The following is a 22,412-nucleotide window of genomic DNA, read 5'->3' as shown; positions in this document are numbered from 1 at the left end:
TCGCCCAAAATTGACTTCTATTATCGACAAGCACATAAAGCGACATCTCAGGGTAAAGAAACAATAATGGCACTTTCGCTCTGTTACCACCGAGTGCACCTTCCGGGATGCATACTGCTCTGTGCATAGCCGCGCTCATATTACAGGTGGATTAGAATACACAGGCTGAGCGGTGAAAATAATTGCAGCACTGATGTTGAATGTGGCGCGAAAACGGCGCAGACGCGCAGCCAAATTAGCCTACGGGATCGCAGACCCTTGCGGCGCGAAACCGAAACGAAACCAAGACCCGCTGCCGCGTTCACGTATGAAGAATGCCGGAAAGCACACACAACAATGACGCATTAATTCACCAGGCTCACGGCGAGAATGGACCACAGTCGCGCGCCGCTACGGTCCGGCGCCCGCCATTCACTGCACGCGCCGCCAAAAGACCGGACGGCGAGGGTGCATAAGCGCGCGCGCGCGCGCGCCAAGTGCGGCCGAGGGAGACTCACAGAATGACCATTGAAGCACGCCGGGATCCGGTCGTGGCGGGCAGCGGTCGTCGGTCGCAGGTGAGACAAACACAGTCAGCCGGCGTGCAGGGGACAACGAACGCAGGCGATGAGGGGAGACCTCCTCGGTGCGCAGTGGGCGCGATGGCTCCGGAGCCCGAGCACCGGAGGAACACACACAGCACTGGCGTCACCCACGGACTCCGAGACAAGACACGGACCGGCGAAACAAGGGGTGGGCGGCGAGCGAGAGAAGAGCGCCGGCTGCTGCAGCGGGCCCTCTCTAGCGGCGGCTGCTGCGGCGGCGCGGCGCGGGCGAGACGGTGATGGAGGGCACGGGCATCGGCTCCGGAGAATGGGCCGCCTGCGACACTTTGTCTCGCGCTCACAATGCGCGCCGCGAACAAGCGCCGACGGGAGCGCAGCGCCGCGGAAGCGCGCTCAACGTGGGGGGCGGGTCCGCGCGCGCCCATTGGCGGCGCCTTGCCGTGACGTCACAAAAGGTTGCTCGCAGGGGCGGGTTCTCGGCGCGCGGCAGTGCACGTGACGCGTTCCGCACAGGCGACATGCGCACGCGCGGGGCGCGCGAGGCCGCGTGCGCGCGCGCGCGGGATCGCGTCTTCTTTTTTTTTTTTTGGATGTGGTGTTGCCGGTGGACGAGAGATGCGCCAGCCGAAGGAAACAAAACGGCCAGCGTCCTTTCGACGTCGCGTTGCGGAGAGGCCGGTCGAAAGTTGCGCTCTCAAGCAACTTCCCAGCAGAGGTGCCCATGTGTCGACGCGCGCTCCAGCGTGGCGCGTCCTGACATGGCGCGTTAGCTGCTCTTCGATACAGGGAGCACATGCTATCTTCCAGCCCGAAGTTGAGCAGGTAATGTCTCGAGGACAAGTGCTTCGGTCTTCTACTGAAACTTAAGCAGTACCAAGCTAATTGTTCGCGCTTTCTGCCTGCGATGGCACCTTCAAAACTTGAGTAGCGGTTATGCAGTACAAATTCGTTTTGTCCGTAATTGTGTCCTTACGTGGTCCTCGTTCTTTCGCGCTGTTTCTACCATATCTACAAGTTAGTCGGAGGTTTTCGTCTCCGTTAGAAGACAATTATTAATTTTCATAATGCACCTTGGGTACGCCCTGGACACGGTATTACATGAGAAGGAGGCAGTATGCAACTCAGAAACTGGCTAAATGTGCCGCATATCACGTGGCGTTCATGGATGACCGTGTCGGTCTCTTACTGGAATTCGAGCTGGAGCAGAGATAAGTATCTCCTCCTCTTTCGCAAGACCCTATAGGCTGATGTGACTTCAGGTTGACCAGGAAGCAGAGCATTTGCACTTCACGTGCACCCCCATCCTGTCGACTGCGCCAGCAACGTGTTTCTTCTCGCGATTGGTCTAAACAGCGAGACTTTCAATTAGGATAGATAGTAAGCGCTGGGAACTCAACCTCAGACAGACCACAGCCAATCCCTTTACAATATTTGTGTCATTCAGTGCAAATAGGTTGTACTATCGGACCGAACTGAAACGCTAACACGCATGTCCTATATTTTTTACTGTGAAATTAGGCATTCCTCTGCAACTGGTTTGCGAAATATATTATTAGCTGGCTCCATTACACACAACCCACGGACCACACTAGTCGCACACTATAGCTGAAAGTAGAAAGGAAACTTATTGCGCTTTGTTCATAGGCTCTGTTAGCGTTTGATTTCGGCTCGATAGCACGTGAACTTCATTCATTACCATGATTCTTTAGCGTCTGGAGAGATTCGTCCCCGTCCCTGACGTACGCACTTCTGGTGCGCAGTCTCACCGTACTTTGTCAAAGACATCACATCAGCCTCAAGTCGGACAGCCGAGGAAGATACTACTAACCTCGACTTTGGCAGCTTTAAGATTATTTCCTACTCTCAGCACGACTACCGTAAAATTGCGTCCACAATTAAAAGATTACGGTGTATGTGATTCCAGATGTCACCTCAGCTATTTTTAAATATTTTCCTACAGATGCAATCTTTAACACCTCTCAAAAGCATTTCTGCATTGTCTGGACAGCTTACTGCTATACATATATACCTTCAAAACGGGGGCTCGATTACATATTAAGTGGATGAAGGATTTGCAAGACCACGCATGCACAGGTTTCTGAAACTGAAGAATTGTCATAAAGAAAACAAGCCTTGCGGGGCATATGGCAAATCTCCCTGCTGAGACCGTTGCTGTCGTTGATTTATACGTATAGCGAAGGTTGCTGTGAAGAGTATACCAGCTGAGAGCGGGAGAGCGTGAAAAAAACTTTATTCAGTGGATCCCTTAGTCTATGCACAGCCCAATTTACCGCAGCTTTCCGGCTACCTACAGGGTGTCAAGGTAGCGCTTGTAGTGCAGGCAGGTGCTAGACAGGGCGGCGTACTGTTTGCTGGTAATTGTGTCATTTGTTCGATAATAATTAATGCGCAACCTCATTTTGATTATTACAAAAAGGTAGTATTTCTAAACTCGAGGTGTGGCGCCAACAGGAGGAGTACAAGCTATTTTTTTAAACCCTTTCAATGACAGCAGGTACACAAAAAAGGACCCCCAGCTTTCCACTTTCTGTATAACGTTTCCTGTATTAAGGCTGCCTTTTCTATAAAGTATTTCAGCGTCATAACCAGCCATAAACACATCCGAAACTAATGACGTGTGCACCTAAGCTCCGAACAAGTTGTGCCTCTCATAAAAGTAGCGTGAAAATTACATGCCTTCAAATGTTTTGCTCGAGACTTGCTGCTCCTTTGTTCGATGATCCTTCTTCGAGTGCCCTAATGCTATATTCGATGCGTATTAAGTTAAAGAAGTATTGACGTCTACGTTTAGACGCATGTTTTCTTCTCTGTAGTGGCGCAAGTACATTAGCTTGGGTAAAAACGTGGTATTCGCCTACAACTGCTTAGTGTCATTTCGGCTTCATCATCTGAACGATGCCTATGTCGTCAAAGGTGAGTTTAGGTCATGTGAGGCATGAAAAGCTGCGATATAATGACTGATAGACGTCGTTTTTCGTGACGCCGGTTCTTGATACAGGCTGGCTTAAGCGTTGCAGTGAATTAAAACGACGGATCAGCGGTTATGCTACAGTTCTTTTCCACGCCTCACGCGACCTAAACCCACATTTCACGTCCCTGCCATCGTTCAGTTGTTGAAACAGAAACAGCATCAAAGAAAAAAGTCGATTGTAATTTATTTAGCTGTCGGCGAGAAATAGCAAGGGGTGATCCATGTATACTATTCTTTAACAGATTATTACGAAGAACAAAACAAGCATCCAAAAATATGGAGTCTGCACTCTAAACACGAATACGCCTATGTGGGTGCAAAATGGGAGTAAGCTTGAAAGAGAGTGCGCTAGAGGACAGGTTACTCCCTTTTTACGCCGTTCTGTTTAGAGTGACATGTAGTCCTCTAAGACTGATGTCAGGGTAAAGCGGATGTACTGACGTGCTGCCAGGCTTATTCTGCCGGAGTACCAGCTTACTTCGCCTAACTTATTGGATCAGTTTCGACTGCACAGCAGCTCAAAGTGTTCCTACAAGTCAGTTACCTTATTTAATTTACCCCAATAAAATAGGCTCGCACAGCGATAAATATTTCGTTTCTTTCTATAGGGAAAGTTGTCACAGTGAAATCCCTTCACAATAGTTAACCCGCAGCTTCATAGGACGTGCCCTCGCCCCAATCCCAATCAAGATACCTGATCTGTGTGTACCTTGTTTCCTTACAAACTTGATCAGAAAGTTTAATTATTTTTTGACATGAACTGCTGGGTGACCTAATGACGCAATACTTGAAGCTATACTGTTGTGATACGTCTCATGTAATCTCACCTGCTCCCCTTACAATTCTTTTTTCAGACAGTCAATAGACTGTCTATATACTTCTGTCTATAAAGTCCACAGATTCACTGTAGACAAATCCTAGAGAACAGTCTAAAGGCAATACAAATGGTATACAGAGTCTATAGACAATCTACAGATTTATGGCCATACACTTTTAGTCGACTTTGTCTATAGACAGTCAACAGACTATGAATAGGCAAAAATAAGTATCTATAGGAAGGCAATAGAGTTGATAAGAAGTCTGTAGACTTTTTACAGACCATTTTTGTAAGCAGCTGAGCTGCTTGCGATACTCATAAACTGACTAACCCCAAAAACCCGCTGATGCAGCCTGGCGCAGCAGCTTTCGTTTATGTCGCAAAAATGCAACTAGCAATGAAGATTTTATGTTCAGAGAATTAAAATAAGCAAATCTGAAACCTTTTGCGAAACTTATCTTGAACTTCAGCGCATTCCAGGTACTGTGTTCTGCGCCGAAAATCGACGGCACCGTTTCTGAGTACTGAATGCGGTAGCGACTAAGCCAAACGCGTGCACTATACTGGTGCGCTTCTCGCCCATTCCTCCGCAGTGTCGGTCAGAAATAAATCAAGGTACCATGTCCTGCATTAAATTCATGCGGGAGCTCTGCATAAAAACGGTCACTGTATTTAGTGCACCGCTAATAAAAATGATCTATAGACAGTCTATAGACTTCTTGCAGACTCTATTGCCTTCCTATAGGTATTTCTTTTTGCCTATTCATAGTCTATAGACTCTATAGACAAAAGTCCATTAAAGGGCATTGCCGTAAATCTATAGATTGTCTATAGACTCTCGATAGCATTTCTATTGCCTATAGATTGTTCTCTAGGATTTTTCTATAGAGAGTCTATAGACTTTGTATACAGAAGTCTGTGGACAGTGTATAGACTGTCCACAGACAGAAGACTATGCTCAGTCTATAGACTGCCCAACCAATTTTTGTAAAGGACAAAACCTCAAATAGGCCAGTGCACGCTGTGCTCATCAAAAACTTGAGTTTATTTTTCGACGAGGGAAGGCTTCAGGAACTTGCGCGGTGAATTTTAGTACACAATCGATGAACCTTTAATGTAATTTTTCGATACAGGCAAAGCGAAACAGAGCGACTGGGCCTTCCGCGTGTCAGCTTCTGCTGTTATGTGTTTCATCATCACCATCCTCATCAGCCTGACTAAATCTATTGCAGGACAAAGGCCTCTCTCATGTCTCTCCAATTAACCCTGCCGCTTACCACCTGCAGCCACTCTATTCCTCTTAATCTCATCCGACCGCATAACTTTCTGCAGCCCTTTGCTACGCTTGCCTTCTCTTGGAATCTAGTCCGTTACCATTAACGACCAACGGTTATCGTTCCTTCGCATTACATGTCCTGCCCAAGCACATTTCTTCCTCTTGATTTCGGCTGGGATGCCATTAACCCGCGTTTGTTGCCTGGCCCACTCTGCCTTCTTCCTGTCTCTTAACGTCGCCGCTATCACTTTCTTTTCCATAGTTCGCTGCGATGCCCTCATTTTAAGCTGAACCCTTTTCCTTAGCCTCCACGTTTCTGCCTTATAAGTGAGTTACCGGTGGGTGTTTAATAATCAATAAATAATAGGTTCCGCGATTATTACTGCCAAATCTAAGGCCCCTGTCAAATTAGCAAGTTTAATGTCATTCGAATCCAACAGCATTAGCATCTAATGTCATTAATCGGCTGCAACATGGGAACATTTAATGTCATTAGGATACTATTCCCACTGGAGCCTATGGTGGACAACTATTTCTCTGGGCCTCAGCAACGGCCAACGCCAGCGGCTTATCGTGTATCCCGGCCTTGCCCACGACCGTCGATCATTTTGTGTCTTTTTTCTTGTTGGTTGGCGTTCCACGTGCGTTGAACTGAGAAGTACTTTTAGATGAGAATTCCACGCTCTGGCATGTCAGCCATATTGTTTGATTACATTTAGGTTGACCTCATCCTTGGGTTGGTTTTTAATGGCTAAATTGCTTTTTAAAGATTATAATATTGCACAGAAATGTTTTCGCCCGCTTTAAAAATGCTACACAACAATTTCAAAACAAACTTTTATGTGCACTGATGTACCTCAATTGTACTATTTTTTTTTCACTGATCGTCCCTGCTATCATTTGCGAATTACTATATTTCTGACCACTGAAAGAGACCGAATGACATTACATCTTTCATTGTGAAAGTGGCACTTAATAAAATTCGTAAAAACCAAGGCGCCCGCATGTGTAGTGAACTTTCTCAGGTTTAGCAGCGTGAGGGTGAACATTCATCTGAATGCTCATAGCATGAAAAAAAAAAAAAATGGAGGCCACACTTAAGCTCAGTTTTAGGGATATTACGCGATAGCGTTGATGAGTTAATGCCCATATATGCGGAATTGCTATTCCCAACTTTACATTCACATTACCATGGGAGTTCTCATGCCACTCCTAGCGCAATGGTGCAGCGGTTATGCGATGCGCCACTGCCCTGCAATGTCAGGTGCTGCCACCGGTGGGGGCTTGTGCAACACAGGCTGCTCTTCCCAAGCAACCTCTCGCGATCAACCATGAATTTAACTGCCACCTGCCAGGGTGGCAATCCGGTGGGCAGGTTGTGTGATGAACCGACAAGGTCACGTGACCCATTTTACTCACCTAGGTTGCTTCTCCGGGGGTGGCTACCTGGGCCACCCTATACGCGCTCCCTAATTATCGCTTACACCGCCGGCAACGCCGACGCCGACAGTCACCGACGCCACATCTTCCGTGTAACGGGGCCTTTAACGGTATCGCATCAAAAAAAGAAAAGAAAGGCACGCGGTAACACTTCCTCGCTTGTATCCTCTGTTTGCTCTCCTTCGCCCTCGTGCCTTTATTTTTTTTTTTTACCGCTGTCAGCGTTGAGACTTCTTGAGAGCGTTAGGACTCGTTAAGAGATCGATTTGTAAGGACAAATTGACATCCTGCATACGATGTTGTATAGACGCGCTCAGTCTACGTTAAATTAAGATGCGGACAGAGCAGCGTGCTATGGAAAAAAAAATTGTAGGTGTAGCGTTAAGAGACAGGAAAACAAGAGTGTTTCAGGAAATAAACACGAGTTAATGGTATTCTAGCTGAAATCAAGAAGTAGAAATGGTATGCGGCGTGTAATGCGAAGGCGGGATAACCCATGGTCGTTAACCGTAACGGAGTGGATTCCAAGAGGCGTCAGGAAGTCAGGTGGCGGATGAGATTAGGGTGTTTGCAGTGATAAGGTGGCCGCAGCTGGCAAATGACAAGGGTTAACTAGAGGTGTACGGGAGAGGTATTTGTCCTCAACCCCAGTGCCGCAGGGTTTTCCCAGGGTACAAGTTTTCCTCTGGTCCTGGTGTTCGGTTTCTCTGGGGTGAATGCTGTGAAAATGGATGTCGAACCCGACATTGTTTGCACCACATAGCATATGGGGCATGTGTGTAATGTTTGGCCAAAGCTGCCTTCGCACCATTGAAATTCATCATCATAATTTGTCCTGCAGTGGACGTAGTTAGGATGCTGCTGCTGATGATTACTGATGATGGTGTCAGTAATGCGGACGCGAGCTCACGGCGCCCTGAAGTAAACTGAAGATCGTGCTTCGTCACCTGTGTTCGTATTACTCCTTGGCTTCTGGCTCTCAGCAACATAGTGCTTGATGCCACGCATAACAGTAACAACTAGCGTTGTTTGTAGCTTAGCGAAACTACGAAGGTAGTATGCCTTTACTGATGTGATCCGCTGCAATGCCGAACCGCCTCATGATATCGTCGAGGGCGCTATTGTCTTCCGACGCTTTTGTAATTAAATTCGAGGGCCTTGTTTGAAAACAATGCTTTCTTTTCAATTATTTTTGTTTTCCCATTTCCTGCTGGTCCCACCCCGCCTTTGATGTCAGAGCCTGCGAGTGACGTTATTTACTATAACGAGCCCTGATGCGGCACGGCGCAGCTACCAGAGAGATAAAGGGACAAAAGCATGAATTGGGCTGCGGTGCCCAATACAACATACTAATTCGATTTGATCTTCTGGTGCTTCTGTGGGTGGTTGGATGCCTGACATTAATTTAACCCCAAACGTTCGCAGTGACCCGATCGCCCGCCTGGGGGTCTCGAAGCTTTTAAGCAATAATGTTTTCTTCTCTCCCTGTCTCACTCTGTACACTGACTTGATATGCGCGAATTCTTTTTATTATTATCTATATTCTGGAAGAAGGAGAGTCTGGACTGAGTGCCATTTTTTTGATGTGCTGAATGTTTAGCGACAGGGTTGGTGTCAGGGGATGGAGGGATAGCTCACCTACCACATAATTCGTCGTGCTATAACCCCAAACTACAAAACAAAATGAAATACAGACAAGTACGCACAGGAATAATTGTTATCAGGCCCCGCCTCGACTCAAACCTTGGGCACATCCCGAAACAAATTTCTGGCTATACGCGCCTGATTGTTAAGGCGCGAAGGCTTTAATATAATTCTCCGAGTTTTACGATTACTTTTTCTCGCCGCATCAACGTAACCATAACCCTGCAACCCTGCAGTACACTGAATGTGCAAAACAGCGCGCGCGGCGCGCTCACCGGGGAGTAAGTGATCTCAAACTAGCACAGATTCGTTACACTGGCACCGCAAACCAACAAAACTCGGCGGAGCCGCTTCTCCAAACCACGGCGCATGCATATACGGGGCAGCATGCGTAAACAGGAGCACTCGCACAGTGAGTAACCCACCGCGAGAGCACCGTATGGGCCTGCTTTCCTTCGGGTCGCCAAACGGCGCTCGCCCCCCTCTCTTATCGAGAGCGATTGGGGGCTGCTGGGGAGATGCGCGTGTCCAGGGAACTGGTTGCAGCAGCAGCAGCAGGCACGCCGACGCGAGTGCAGCGGATCGCAATTACGAAAGAAGAGCACACGCGTAGAACCACCACGCCGCAGTCCGTATACGGGAGTTGTGGGCCGGTGGTGAGTGGGACCACACGCGCGAGATCTCAAAGCGGGCCTGCACGACTTTCGGCGGGATTGATTGGCAGTCGTGAAGCTCGTTAGCGCGCGCTGCCCGCCGCCGCTTGAGCGTGTAACCGCCGGTGTAGTACGCGCGCCGTACTATATACCCTCCGTAGCTGCCGAACGGGCAGCTCTGATGTATACAATAAGCGAGGAGCGACAGTCTGCAAGGCAGATTGGAGAAAAAGTGCTGAAAGGGTGAATTCCTTGGTAGCTATATCTGCGTTTCCACAACTAATATAGTCCGTCGAGGAGTAACTATACAGTCGATCCTCGTTATAATGAAACGGTTTATAACGAAATAATGAATATAACGAAGAAATGACTATTCCCCTTAGAAGCTCGGTCAACACGGGCTATAACAAAGCTACGGCTGCAGCGAAGTAATCGCCGGGCTCCTTCAACTTCGTTACAACAAGGTTCAACTCCATTACTCCCTTATACCCCTGTCACATGGGCACTTTCGATCCTCAATGAACTCGATCTGCATCGATATTTTCGAGCACGTTCGAACCATTCTGTGTTACACGGGCATTTTTAATGCTTCTTGAGAAGTTTCCCTCATGTGTGTTAGGTGACGCCAAATGTTCCTCCAACAGCAATAACATGGTGATGTCTGGCAGCACAGTGCAGTTGGGTGAAGCGGCAGCCAAATCCGTAGCCAGACGTGTGGCGCACCTCCGCTGCTGTGCGATGGAACACGAGGGTCCGCAACGCCTCCGCGAATTCTGCGTAGACTGCGGCGTTTCTCTTCTGGCGTCGCAAATCATCAGGCGGTCTTGCCAGCAGTCGATGAGAGCGGCTGTCTCGCGCTCGCTCCACAGTTTGCGCATCGACGAGCAGGAGGACGCCATCTTTGTTCACACCGACGGCGAAGCTTGGAGCGTGGTGTCGCGATTATTTGTCAATATATTTACATACAAGCAGGCATAGTGCCTGGAAATGTTGTCTTGCATTTTAATCAATTACAACAGCAACAATTGTGGTTTTGTTTTGTTAACTAGTGTTTATTTTTATAGCTTCGTGAGAGCGAGAATGCTTTCGATTGTGCTTAGAACCTCAAGCACTCTTGAGGCATCGGCATCGAGTCAAGCAGGATCGAGCTCGATTGCGCTTGAAAATAGACGTGTGACAACCGTCGATCTTCACTGAGTTCAATGAGCGTTGACTCAATGAGGATCCAATGTGCCCGTGTGACAGGGGTAATAGAAACTAATTTCCAACGGGCGTCAGACGCAGTCAGTCTCTCTATACGGACTGACCGTTAGTCGCAAGTACACTCTAAACACAGTAACCTATAACGTAACATTTGGACGTGAGTAACTTTTATCACAAAGGTTACAATTGATGTTTTTTGATGTTTTCATTACGTTTTCTTTATTTTTGTGGAGCCCAAAGGTTACAACGGTCAAAAGTCAACCGTTTCAAAGGTTACGATGAAAAAATTGCCAAGTAACCTTTGAGCTGTAACCTTTGCGCAGCACGGTAACCTATATGCGTCGTCAAGCCAGGAGATATGCACATATAGAGGACGTATGCTGCATTATGTGCGGGAATGTGCTTTTCGGATGCAATGGGGCTGCGGTTTCGACCGCAAGGGGGAGACATCAACGTAAGCTACCGCATGAGCTCGATACTGCTGTTTTAGGTAGCAGCCACATTGAATCGCGCGTTATCAGATATCTGCCTTCACATTTACCAAAGGAGGCTGCGAATGCAATGCAAATGCAGCATTTTGCGGCTATATATGAGAAGACATCTTGAATTTTCGATTCCTATCCACGAGGAGGAGGAGGAGGAGGAAGAACATGAGTTTTGCAAAGAAACCCAACGTGCTACTTGTCTAAGCATGTTCTGTACCGATTTTATTGCGCGAATAAACGCCAATAAACAAATATTTCAAATTCCGTGTAATTTCTCGATGACTCGGATAGAGCCTATTTCTCATCTTCCTCGAACCGATACGCGATAGCAACGGTCGCAATTAGTAGTAAAAAAGCAGACATATGGAAGGGAAGCGCCTGGAAAGGCGACAGCGGACGTAACCGCATTTGCGGGCCGCCCAGTGCGCGATTCGACTTCCCTTCATGTGGCTCTCTTCATACACTTCCAATGTATCAGTTCTGGTGGAAAATATATATCACGAATGAAAACGTAATGCGCCCACGGTACAAACGGCGGCGCCTATACGAAACGAGTAATTGGCAAAGAACTACTCAAAATATGGCATGACGGCCGCTCCAGTATGCGTGAGACGCGCATGCGCAGATGGCCGGCGCTTCACCCAATGAAAAGCGGCGCTTCTGCTTCAAACGCTTGGCATCGTTGCACGCCGGCAAGTCTGGACGGCGGGAAGGCTCGGACGTTGCAGCGTTGCGGAGGCTGCTTTGTTCTTGGAACCGTTGGAACCGAGAGCTGGAACCGTTCGTGAACCACGCCGTCTTTTGGTGGCGTTCCTGAAGTGGTTTGTTTGGGGTAATGCCGCTAAGCAGCAGAGACCTGTGGGGTACGCTGCGCAGCAGCTGCAACGAACCTCAATGTGACTGTAGACGCTACGTCGTTGTGTGCTCGGCGGACAGCTCCGCGTCCGGCGCTATTCGTTGCGACTACTGCAATCACGTTCCTGGGGTTCATGGAAGAATGGCGGAATTGGGTGAGTGGCCTTTTTTTTTACCATATGCAGAATAGTGACCTGCAAAGTCATTTATTTCATGCTTGTCAAAGTGCGTATTTTTTTTCTTTGCCAGAGCAGCTTCATTCCTAAGCCTCGTTGAGAGCACTTCGAAGCGAAATGTGGTTCAGTAGTTTGAGTGTCTCATTCATCTATTGCGCGGGGTTTCGTGCCAAAAGTTTGGTTATCCAGAATATTTGTTTTAGAATATTGTTGCCGTATGTCGTTTGGGGTCATTAGGTGCGATAATACTGGGGTAATCCAGCACTAATTCTTGATCATTTGCATGCGTGTGCGCGCGTTTTTTTGTTTTTTTTTTTTGCATACGTACAAAAGAGCATGCGTAAAACGCACGACGGTACATTTTAATGAAGGATGCGATTTGGGCGAGTTGGTATTGTAAACGATTTTATGACGCAATTCCACATCGGCGCTATGCTCCCGCCCAGGCGGCGGCAGTCGCCTCCTCGACTCGAGTGGCGATCACGTGAATCTGGCTCGGTGCGCCGGTCGGTCCCAGTGCCTACCGCATTGCCTGCCTATCCTCTTTCCTCTCTTCCCGGCGCCGTCAGGATTGATGTTTGTGTTTGTGATTGTTGTTTTTCGCGAGTGCGGCGCGTCGACTCATTAGCTTTGGCGACGGGAAGCGCAGCGCAGAGTGTGTGATTTGCGAGCGATCTCAGCGGACGTGCGTAAGACAGTGCGAGCCCTATTGAAGTGCGCTAACAAGAATTAAGTTGTAACTGCAATATATCCGTTTTTTATTCTCACAAATTTGTGTGAGCGTCGAGTGTTCTTACTCGCTGCCCCTCCCGTTTTGGTCATCTCTAACAGTATTGGTTCATATATTGAAAACAGCGCGGGAAAACGAGACGATGTGTTGTTTCTTTCTTTGCTCGTCTCGTTTTCCTGCGCTGTTTTCACTATGAAGCGGTACTTTTGTTTTAAATCTGAATTTTGGAAATTTGCACGTCGTTTCATTGATTATCAATTGATTGGTGCGCCATACGATTTTGGTAATACAACTGGGCCCATTGAAAAAAAAAATTCGTTGTGGTTTGACCAACGGCCATCCTGAGTGAATTGCGGAAGCAACAGCGCAGCAATCACAGCAGCGGCGCTGCAATGCCGTAGGCACTGCGGTGTTCTTTGTATACCATGTTTCACTCTGGTGAGAATATCAGTCATGCTTTAAGTATGAATGGTTGCTCACTGGCTCTAATTTAACATTCCACAGATCTCACTGCCTGAAGAGTTGCAAGTGACTGCACCTCATGTATACACCTGTGCTGAGTGTTTACGCTGGAAGTAGTAAAATAGTGATCTCGATGAGCAACGGCAACCTAGAGCGTGCCCTCATCTTTTGCCTGGTGACATGTTACATAAAAAACCTCGACTATCCACCGGCATTTTCCGCCATACTCATCCTGCTGCAGAAGATTGCCCTGCCAGACACTTCAGTGCCACGTGGACTACTGACGAACCAACTTAAGAGCTTGTTCATGCTCTTGAAAAAGAATAATTTGTTGTAATTTTCTGGAAAGAAATGTGTTTCAATTCTTCACTTTCTAATATGTTGAAATATATTTTCTACAGCTAAATTGAGCAAGTTTTTTTTTTAACTGCAGCACACAACTTGATGTACTTATGCGAGTGTTGTCAGGCTTATAGCACTGTTAATGTTGCAAGTTATTGGTCATGCGATTGTGCATCTTTGTTACTGAAGTGACTGGAGGAGTCACAAAGGGCTTTTGTTTATACGATCTAGGCAAGTTGTGCTGAATTTGCTGATGCTGTGTACCTCTGAAAGCTGTTAGGTACATGTACATCTCTAGTTGCTGTTTAGCCAAGGTGTTTAAATCGATTGATTGTTGTTTGTGTTTGTATGTGGCCGCAAGTTTTAAACGAACTTATGTTATCTGCACTGCTTGGACCACCTTTCTTGATCTTTTATTGTATAGTGATTTTAATCTTTCTTTTAAGAGGTGTAGTAAAATGTGTGATAAAAATATTGCCTTCTCTGATATTTTTGCCATTCATATTATGTGTCTGTTGTATCCCTCACACAATGTCACGTTGACTTGGCACTTGGTCTTGAATAATAGAGCTTTTATTTTGTTCTTTTTGCTACTACAATTACAGTGCCTATGTTTTTATTTACATTGCAATAAGAGTGATATGCTGTAGCCAAGCTCTATTCGAAGCGGGACTTCATCTGAGCATGCTTTATTTAGTTGCTTGTTCAACTTGGTTCTGTTTCGCATGCCAACAGTAATACTGTAATATGGGCCCATATTTTAGTGCCTTGCATGCCCATCTGTTGTGATACATTTTTTGGCAAAAAGTTTACAAAAATGGTGCCTTGAACATACTGGCATCTGTTGGATTCCTTAGTTTTTCTTCAATGTAGACAATATTTGGGAAGTTTTGTTGTTTTGCATTTCCTGTATAGTCTTGAAGATGTTGGAGTCAATTAAAAATTTGCCTATCATGTGCCGATATTTGTCATTTTTCTCCTTTCTAACCCATTCTCTTGTTTGGCCAATTTTTGTTCCATTAAAATTGAAATCCAGAAGAGCTCTGTATTGCATCACCTTCAGCAAGTTGGAACGACATTTTTGCCATTTTTAGGCCAGCCATTGCGGCTTACAAAGGTTACACATTTTGGAGCATGTAACCTGTGGCTGACTCAATGATGTATACCTTTGTAAAGGTTACAGCGCCAAGAAAGTCGCGTAACCTATGCGTAAAAAGAAGTAACCTTTACCATTTGTAACTTTTAGAAAGATTATAAGTGGAAAGGTTACATTCTGTAACCTTTAAATTATAGGTATACTTCAATGTGAAAATGTGCACCTTTACAAAGGTTACCCAAAGGTTACCGTGTTTAGAGTGTATACACCGCCCGTCAAAAGTTTACGGCCCAAGTGGTTTGCTTATGAGGCCTGCTGCATGCCTCGTTATGCCTGTAGGCATCCTCAACGACAGTAACCTCTCGAAAGAGGAATGGCTTCGCGTCCTCAGTTCTCCCAAGCTTTGGACTGCTAGATGTGCGAGGCAGTCATGCTAAACAGCTTAGAAGGAAACCCCATTGGGCTGCATACTCTTAATTGACGGGGTTGCACATGCTGAGCGGTGCAGTTGGTCCCATTTTATCCATTGTTGGGTCAGAGCGAACGACCAGAAATCAAGATCGCGCACCACCGAAGACGGATATATATTGCGGTGGGGCATTCAGCTCGCTGTTTCGACGCGGAACAAGCAACTTCAGTAGAAAGGATGACGGATTATATAGCCGTGTGACATGGACGTGTGAAATATACTGAAGCTGCATGTCATTCGTGTCTATAAATGGGCACTCTGTCACAAGAGTATACAACGTTTGACCAGAGGCCCGAGAGCGTTGTTTCCAAACAAGGGGCGACGGGACATACCAGGACAGCAGGGTAGCATTGGTATAGCTGTGGGTCGACCAGGGAAAGCGAAGGGTAAGAATTAGCAGCTGTCGAGTGAAAGGTGCAGTCGCTTTTTAGAAACGGTAAGAGTGACGCGCGCCATGCGTGATGTGATATCACTACACTGCAACGACTTTCGGCGGTGGTGGATGGCAAAAACGTCTTTATTGGACCGCACTCTTATGCAGGTGCAGCCACACACGGCGCCTTTTGTGTATACTCTGGCATGTTCGACACCAGTCTGCACCAGTGCTCGATATGGCGTCCCGCATGCGGTTCAATCAACAGCCATCGATGACCAGGAGCAAGCGAAACATATCTGGGAATTCAGGGGTGTCCTGTAACTTTTGATGAGCGCCTGTGTTAAGGATTCGCAACGCTATCTTGGTATATCTCCTGTTTGAAAACGCCACTCAAAGGAGAGTTAACGCTGAGGGGCATCTCTGCCACGCACATATTTGCGAACCCCGAACCCCTTCGCTGTAAATAACTGCCAGCTCCAGCAAAAGGAAATGCGCGACAAAAGGTCCAGCAAACACTCGTTCGTACGGATCCCCTTTAATTCGAAAACTGATAATTCGGACACCTCGTCCGGTCCCAAGTTCATGATTCTTGGACTTCAGTTTTCGTTGTGAGGCCACTGTGGAATATTTTTTTTTTTTTCTGATGGAAATATTCGAGGTAATGCTCCATTTTTCGGTTCCGTAGGAAAATATTTCTTTTACAGTTTTTCCATCGTTGGAGTAGTTAAAACTGGCATAGAAAGAAAGCCATGGGGAGCGTTTTTGACGACAGCAAGAACTTTAATAGCAAAAATTAAAAAAACAAGGCTGCCGGGGGAGACCTACGACGTATATAGTGATTTTGTAGTGGAATCTTATATATATATATATATATATATATATATATATATATATATATATATATGGAACTCGTACCGCCGTTCTCAAACGCGCAAAGAAGCCCCAAATGTGCGGTGGTTGGGCTGCAGACACAACAGCGGCCTCTAAGTCCTCGCTGGTACAACAACCTGCGCAAGGTGCAGCATGCAGCCCAACAAATGGCTGGGGAACAGTTGTCTCTTTGCAAAAGCCGGGCAGGCACGGGGCTACGCCATTATACACGCGCACTCAAAAGCGCCGCTGACGCAGGCGAGCGCACAAACAACATAAATAACAAAAAAAAAACTCCGCAGTTTTGAAGCGTTTTTTCCTTTTGTTCCCGGCGTTTGTGCCTCGACGTCGATGCCATATGCACACGCGGGCGCCGTGTAATACAGGTTGCCCCAAGAGGGGAAGCCGAGGCGGACAAGAAATGTTTAACTCGACCGCTTTGGGCTTCCTGATACGGTCCATCGGGCTGCCGCTTCCACGCCGGCCATCACCGACACGCCTACGGCAATCGTGAGGCGCGACGAAGCCACCCCCTTCAAACCCCCTCGCGCCTTTTCTCTTTTTCACTCTAATCTTTCTTTTTTGTGCTCTCTCTCTTCTCTGCCCGCTGAGGCAAACCGTTGGTTTTTCTCTGTACACATCTCGCTCCCGCAGAGGAGGCACAGGGGAAGGGGTTGGGGGGGGGGGGGGGGGGGGGCTGGAAACGCGCTCGGCGCAAGCGGGGTATCATTTGCAGCGCGCCGTGTCATTACAAGCGCCCGAGGAGGTCGACGGTAGTGGCTGCCGCGCGTGCGCCAAACGCGTCCGGCGAGGGTCACCGCCGCGGCTTCCTTCCTCGCACGCGCGCGCATATACACGGACTACTCCTGCACGCAGCCTGCGGGGCCTGTTATGCATGGGAAGAAGCCGATGCGTCCCCCTCTGTGGGGTAGCGGCTGTTGAGGAGCGGCTTGGCCGCTCAGGAGCCGTGATTTGCCAGGCTGGACAAAGTGCCTCCCCTTCCAACTCAGACACCAGCAGGAACACATCCGGCGTGGGTAGAACAACAGAGAGAGACCAAGCAAATAGTAGGGTTTGTCTCGCGCGCAGCCCGCTTCTCTTTGACCTTTGTCCCTATTGTTCTCGTGCTCCGCGGCGCTTTGAAGTTGGAGAGACAGCAGAATTTGACGCTCGGACGCTGTGCTCGGTATCGTTTCTTCGTGAATCGGGACGGGGACGTGAGAGAGAGGCATGGAACGCACAAACAAAACGGATTCTATGCGGGGTCGCTTGTGGTCGCAGCCAGCCTAACCATCCTCAAGAATCAGTCATGAGGCGCCCCTGAGACCGTAACGTTTCGAAGTATATATACACTCCGTCGTGTTTCAGTACTGCCTCATCTTCGCTTTTGCCGTCGTCCAATACATTAACAGCTCCCTCATCGAGTGTCACCTTCAAAGCTTTGCCTCCCGTGGTCCAAAGAAATTAGCCAGGGCACTCTTTGGCCAAGCTTCTCTGGCGCCATTAAAATCGAATCATCGTTATCAATTAGCAGCAGCTGTGTTACGTAAAGCACTTGTTTCTTGCGTTGGTTGCCAAATGAGGTTCCGGGTCTTTTTGATTTTCTTTTCTACCTGTGCTCCTCATGCGCCAGAAGCCTGATTAATGAAACACATCGCCGATTGAGCATACGCATCAACATGGGTCATGTTATTCACAGCCATGCAATACACTCGTGTTGATGATGTGCTCTGGCTACATACTGCGTTGTGTGTACAGGTGCCACACCGCCAACAAGAAACACAAAAATCGCGGAAACAATTTCGTAACCTTCTCCCTTCCTTTCTATACATCGCACGCTTCACGGTTTCGTGTGTCACTACACCGAGAACTCGCCCAATTTCCAGCTTTAATGCAATACAGTATAAAAGCAGCATAGCATACCGATATAGTATAAGAGCATGAGCACAGCGTTTAGGGCTGCCAGTCATGGAGGACCTGGTGACCTGAATAAGATGCTTCTGATAAAGGTCAGTTCCGTACCAACATAGTTGGGGTATAAGGTGAACGCCATGGCAACCTGTTATAACTTCTATCCAAATTCTACTCTATTCCAATAAAAATTTCTAACAAAAATGAAGACCTGTGCTGAACCACGTTGGATGCGACGCGTCTTAAAACGCTATCTTAGGCCCCATCTCCGCTTTCTAAGCGCCAAAGTTAGAGGTCTGTAAAGCAGCGAGCAATCGTCTTCCGCAGACACTGCGCAGCAGATGGTCAACCAATTATATCCTTATCAAATAGCGACACCTAATTACGAGGCGCGTCCAAAGGCAACTCCGCAACTGTGACAGCGCCGAGCGAGGGCTCGGCAATGCGGGCTTTCTCACAAGCGAAAAAAAGCTCCGCTCGAGACGGGTTGGTGGCGACCATCACGTGGGCAGGGCGCTCTCACCTTCTCAAGCCAAGAAGGAACCCATCCCATCACCACAACCACCCATGCAGCGAGCTCGCTTCAAGTGCACCGCGCATACAGGGGGTGGGGGGGCAACACATGCGTGAAAAAGCCCCCTTCCAAACACCTCCGGCCCCCTCCGCAGCTGACCGCAGAAACAACGTCGGGGTGCTCATCGCCGCCTACGGGCCCGGAGCAGAGAGGCGCACCAGCAGCGCGAGAAGATCGAAGCCTCGGCCGGGCGGGCCATCGCTCGTCCGCGAGCTGCCAGCGGTGACAGGGCGAGATGGATGCGCAAATAAATAACCGGTGCCCACTGCCCGAGGAGGCGGAGACAGCGCCGCAGAGCAAATAGCCCAAATTAAAAGTACACAGGCGAGCCAGCCTTCGGTTCCTTTCTTACTCCGGACGCAGTCCGTGGCAACTCCGGATGCGCACGCACGGGAACCATCGACGGCCGCTCTGTGTGCAGGCAGACACAGTGCCGCACTTGGGAGTCTCGGAGCCTGCCCGCTTCACGGTGCTCCGTTCAAATGGCGCAGTACGTGATAGCGAATACGTGGTTTACTGAAACCACTCATTGTGCACAGAGTAAATGTATGCATGTATGCACTTGCATGAGACAATGCAGCGACCTTTACTGACGACAGTGCACGCCCTCTTTCTCTCTTTCGCTCACACACACGCATGCACACAAAACTTGAGCGCACCAACCAACGAATGCAGTATGCAATCCTTCACGAGCAGCGGCAGGTGAAAGTACGAAACCAAGACCGCAAGTGTCTTGCTCCACACGACTTCCTCACACATTTCTTGGCATGCAACGCATATGGTAGAAAAAAAAAAACAAGCAAAAGACTCGAGTTCATGGCTCGCTGCTGGAAAAAGCTCGGTGTAAATAAGAATGCAAGGACTTAGCGAACTTTAAGTGCTTTAGCAAAGCTTTAAATTGGCCCGGACGTCTGCCACTGCCCTTGCCGGAACGCCACAACACGCCAATCTATCTCCGAAGCTGCCAGCAGTTGCTTGCGGCGTCTCCTTTTAGTCTACGCCATTCTTAACCCTAACGTCAACCACCGCGGGGAAACAGTCGTTATGGCGTTCCGCTACGTTATGCCCAGGTTGCGGTCTGCATTCTTGGCGGCTACAACTGGCTGCGGACGAAGCGAACTGTTGTAAACACAACAAAGCAAAAAAAAAACCTTGGCAGGAGAAGTCTCGTGCACGTGACTTACTGTTTAAAAGAGGACTAAAACAAAAAAAAAATCACCATCGACGCGCGCTTGCATTACGACTGGAAACAAATAATTCGATGATTTAAGGAAAAACGTCCGGAGTAAAATACTAGGAACCGCCTGAACGCATTAATACGACTACAAAGGATATCCACACAGCGTTCTCAGTATCTACAGGTAGCGGAAGAAAGATGAAGCCATGGTCCGGATCTCTAAATACATTGAACTAATACGATTCCCGTTTCGAGCTGTTTATCAGATAGGCGTCAGCGTATACCACCTCCTAGTCATACTGATTAGCGCTATTAGTTGAACGACTGCGGATAGGCGATTGTCTCGGGCTCAGGCGCGGCTCGAGACAGTTTTTTCTTGAACGACGTAGCCACAGCTTTCCACTGTAGCCACATGGCTGCGTTCATGTACAGTCTTTGTCAAAAATAACCAGGCTGCATGTTTTTCTTCTCAGTCGTATATTAAAGCTATTATGGTAGCCCTCAAGCTCTAAATCTCTGTATGGTAAGAAGAACCCCTGTTCTCACCTTCAAATAACTTTTTGATCTTAAGGGAAGCCGGGCTGTGTTATACGAATTAGAAGCAAACCATGCAGCCTGGTTACTTTTGACAAAGACTGTACATCATCTCTCTCTCATAACCAACATCATCATCATCATCCCAACTACGTACTCTGCAGGACAAAGGTCTCTCCCATTCTCTTCATAATAATCCAGTCCTGCTTTACCTGCGGCCACCTGATTAGCGCAAACTTTCTACTGCAATTGCTCCGAGTAATTGCTCTCTGAATTGAACCCAATAGTGTGCTTCCTGGGACGCAAGCGAAGAGCCCGCCGCCTGCCGATGTAGAGGCAGGTATATCTGCACGCGCGAAGAGTGCCAGTTACCCGTTGCTTCTTTGATACATTTCTGTACGACACTTCCTCGCGCGGTTCATGTCCCTCACCTTCAAAACAGAAATGTACGCGTGCTTGCGGACACGTTCGCAACGCGGGTTATTTGTGCAGCAACCCTGGCCGGTGCCAACGACATCCGCCACACACTTCTAACATACCCCTCTTCGCGTTTTTCCCTCTTCGGGTCCCCTGCGAGAATGAGCGAACAGTTTTCATCTGCATAACTATATAAGCGCGTGGCGGTGCATGTGGCAGCTTCCGCATTTGCGAGCACACTAAGCGCACAGCCTTCCCTCCAGAAACGGACGCGATCACGACAGCCGCAGGGAGGCGGCACAATGTTTGCACGCACGTAGACGCACGAACACTCATACGTAGATACACCGGGGCTGCGATTACCCGACGACGCCGCATGGTGTGGCTCTCCGAAAGGCGTGGTGCCGACTCACGTGCATCGCAGTGGTGCATGCCTGGCGGCGACCACATCATGCGAGAGGCACCGCGGACGGGGCGCCCATCCTCCCTGGCGGCTAATTCAATGACCGCCCCGTATCCATCAAGCGCGCGGCGCTCAGGCGCGGACGGTGAAAACACATCGGGTGTAGAGCGAGAAACGGCGTATATACATCGCCTCGGGGACGTGTGCGGCGGCGGCCATGAGTTTTGCGTGCACATGGAGACAACATCGCGCGCACGGACCACGCTGTGGACAAATGACAGGGCGAGAGCGATTGCACGAACGTGAAGACAGGTTCGGAACTTTTATTTAATACCCATATACTTGTGCCTATGTCTCGGCCCTCAATGCGCATGCAGTGACAGCATATAGCCTGCGCAGGCAATAGTGGATGGAGGGAGGGGTGCGTGAAGGTTTGTTTTGGTTTGGCTTATGAGGTTTAACGTCTCAAAGCGAATCAGGAAGCGATGGCTAACTTTCCTGCAGTTTGGAAAGGTCGTATAGACTTTCCTAGCCTCACTGACGCCATATTGCTCGCTGGAACTGATTTTTCTACCTGGCGTTATACCAGCAGGTAGGAAAAGCGGTCCAGCGAGCAATATGACGGCAATGAGATTGGAAAGGGTTATACCCGATCCCTGCTTTTTCATCTGCAGTCTTGTGCACTTAAAACATGGTGCGCAATAGAACTTCCTGGAGAAAAGCAAATTTGTCGTCAGTGCAAAGCCGTAGGTGTCTTTTCACACAGATAATTATGACTATGCTTCACGACTTGTCTTCATAGCAGCTTCATTAGTTTCATGACAGCTCGCATTTAAGCAGATATACATCAGCGGCTTCTTGGAACTCAGCTGCGACGCGCGAAAACACATGCATGACTATAGCATGCAAGTTTATGGTTTATATGGTTTGACGTCTCAAATCGACTCAGGCTATGGGGGGACGCC

General features: G+C 48.3%; 1 protein-coding gene across 8 annotated transcripts in view; it reads right to left on the bottom strand.

Annotated features, from left to right (window-relative positions):
* LOC149371922 (uncharacterized) overlaps positions 1-22,412 on the bottom strand; it is a 636,308-nt gene that overhangs the window by 301,348 nt on the left and 312,548 nt on the right. For 2 of the 8 annotated variants that reach the window (XM_089566249.1, XM_089566245.1), the window contains exon 1: positions 498-883. The exons of the other annotated variants lie outside the window; for them this stretch is intronic. Coding sequence is in view for 1 of the 2 variants with exons in the window: in XM_089566245.1 (XP_089422371.1) it covers positions 498-508 (11 nt within the window). In the remaining variant the exon portion in view is untranslated. Of the gene's footprint in view, positions 1-497; positions 884-22,412 lie in introns of those variants that run through there. 8 annotated transcript variants of the gene reach the window in all.

The sequence above is a fragment of the Amblyomma mixtum genome, chromosome 1 (genome assembly GCF_055824585.1).
Source record: "Amblyomma mixtum isolate Tamu chromosome 1, ASM5582458v1, whole genome shotgun sequence".
Classification (NCBI taxonomy): Eukaryota; Metazoa; Arthropoda; class Arachnida; order Ixodida; family Ixodidae; genus Amblyomma; species Amblyomma mixtum.
Note: the sequence above shows the minus strand (reverse complement) of the source record. Positions and strands in the feature narration are given on the sequence as shown.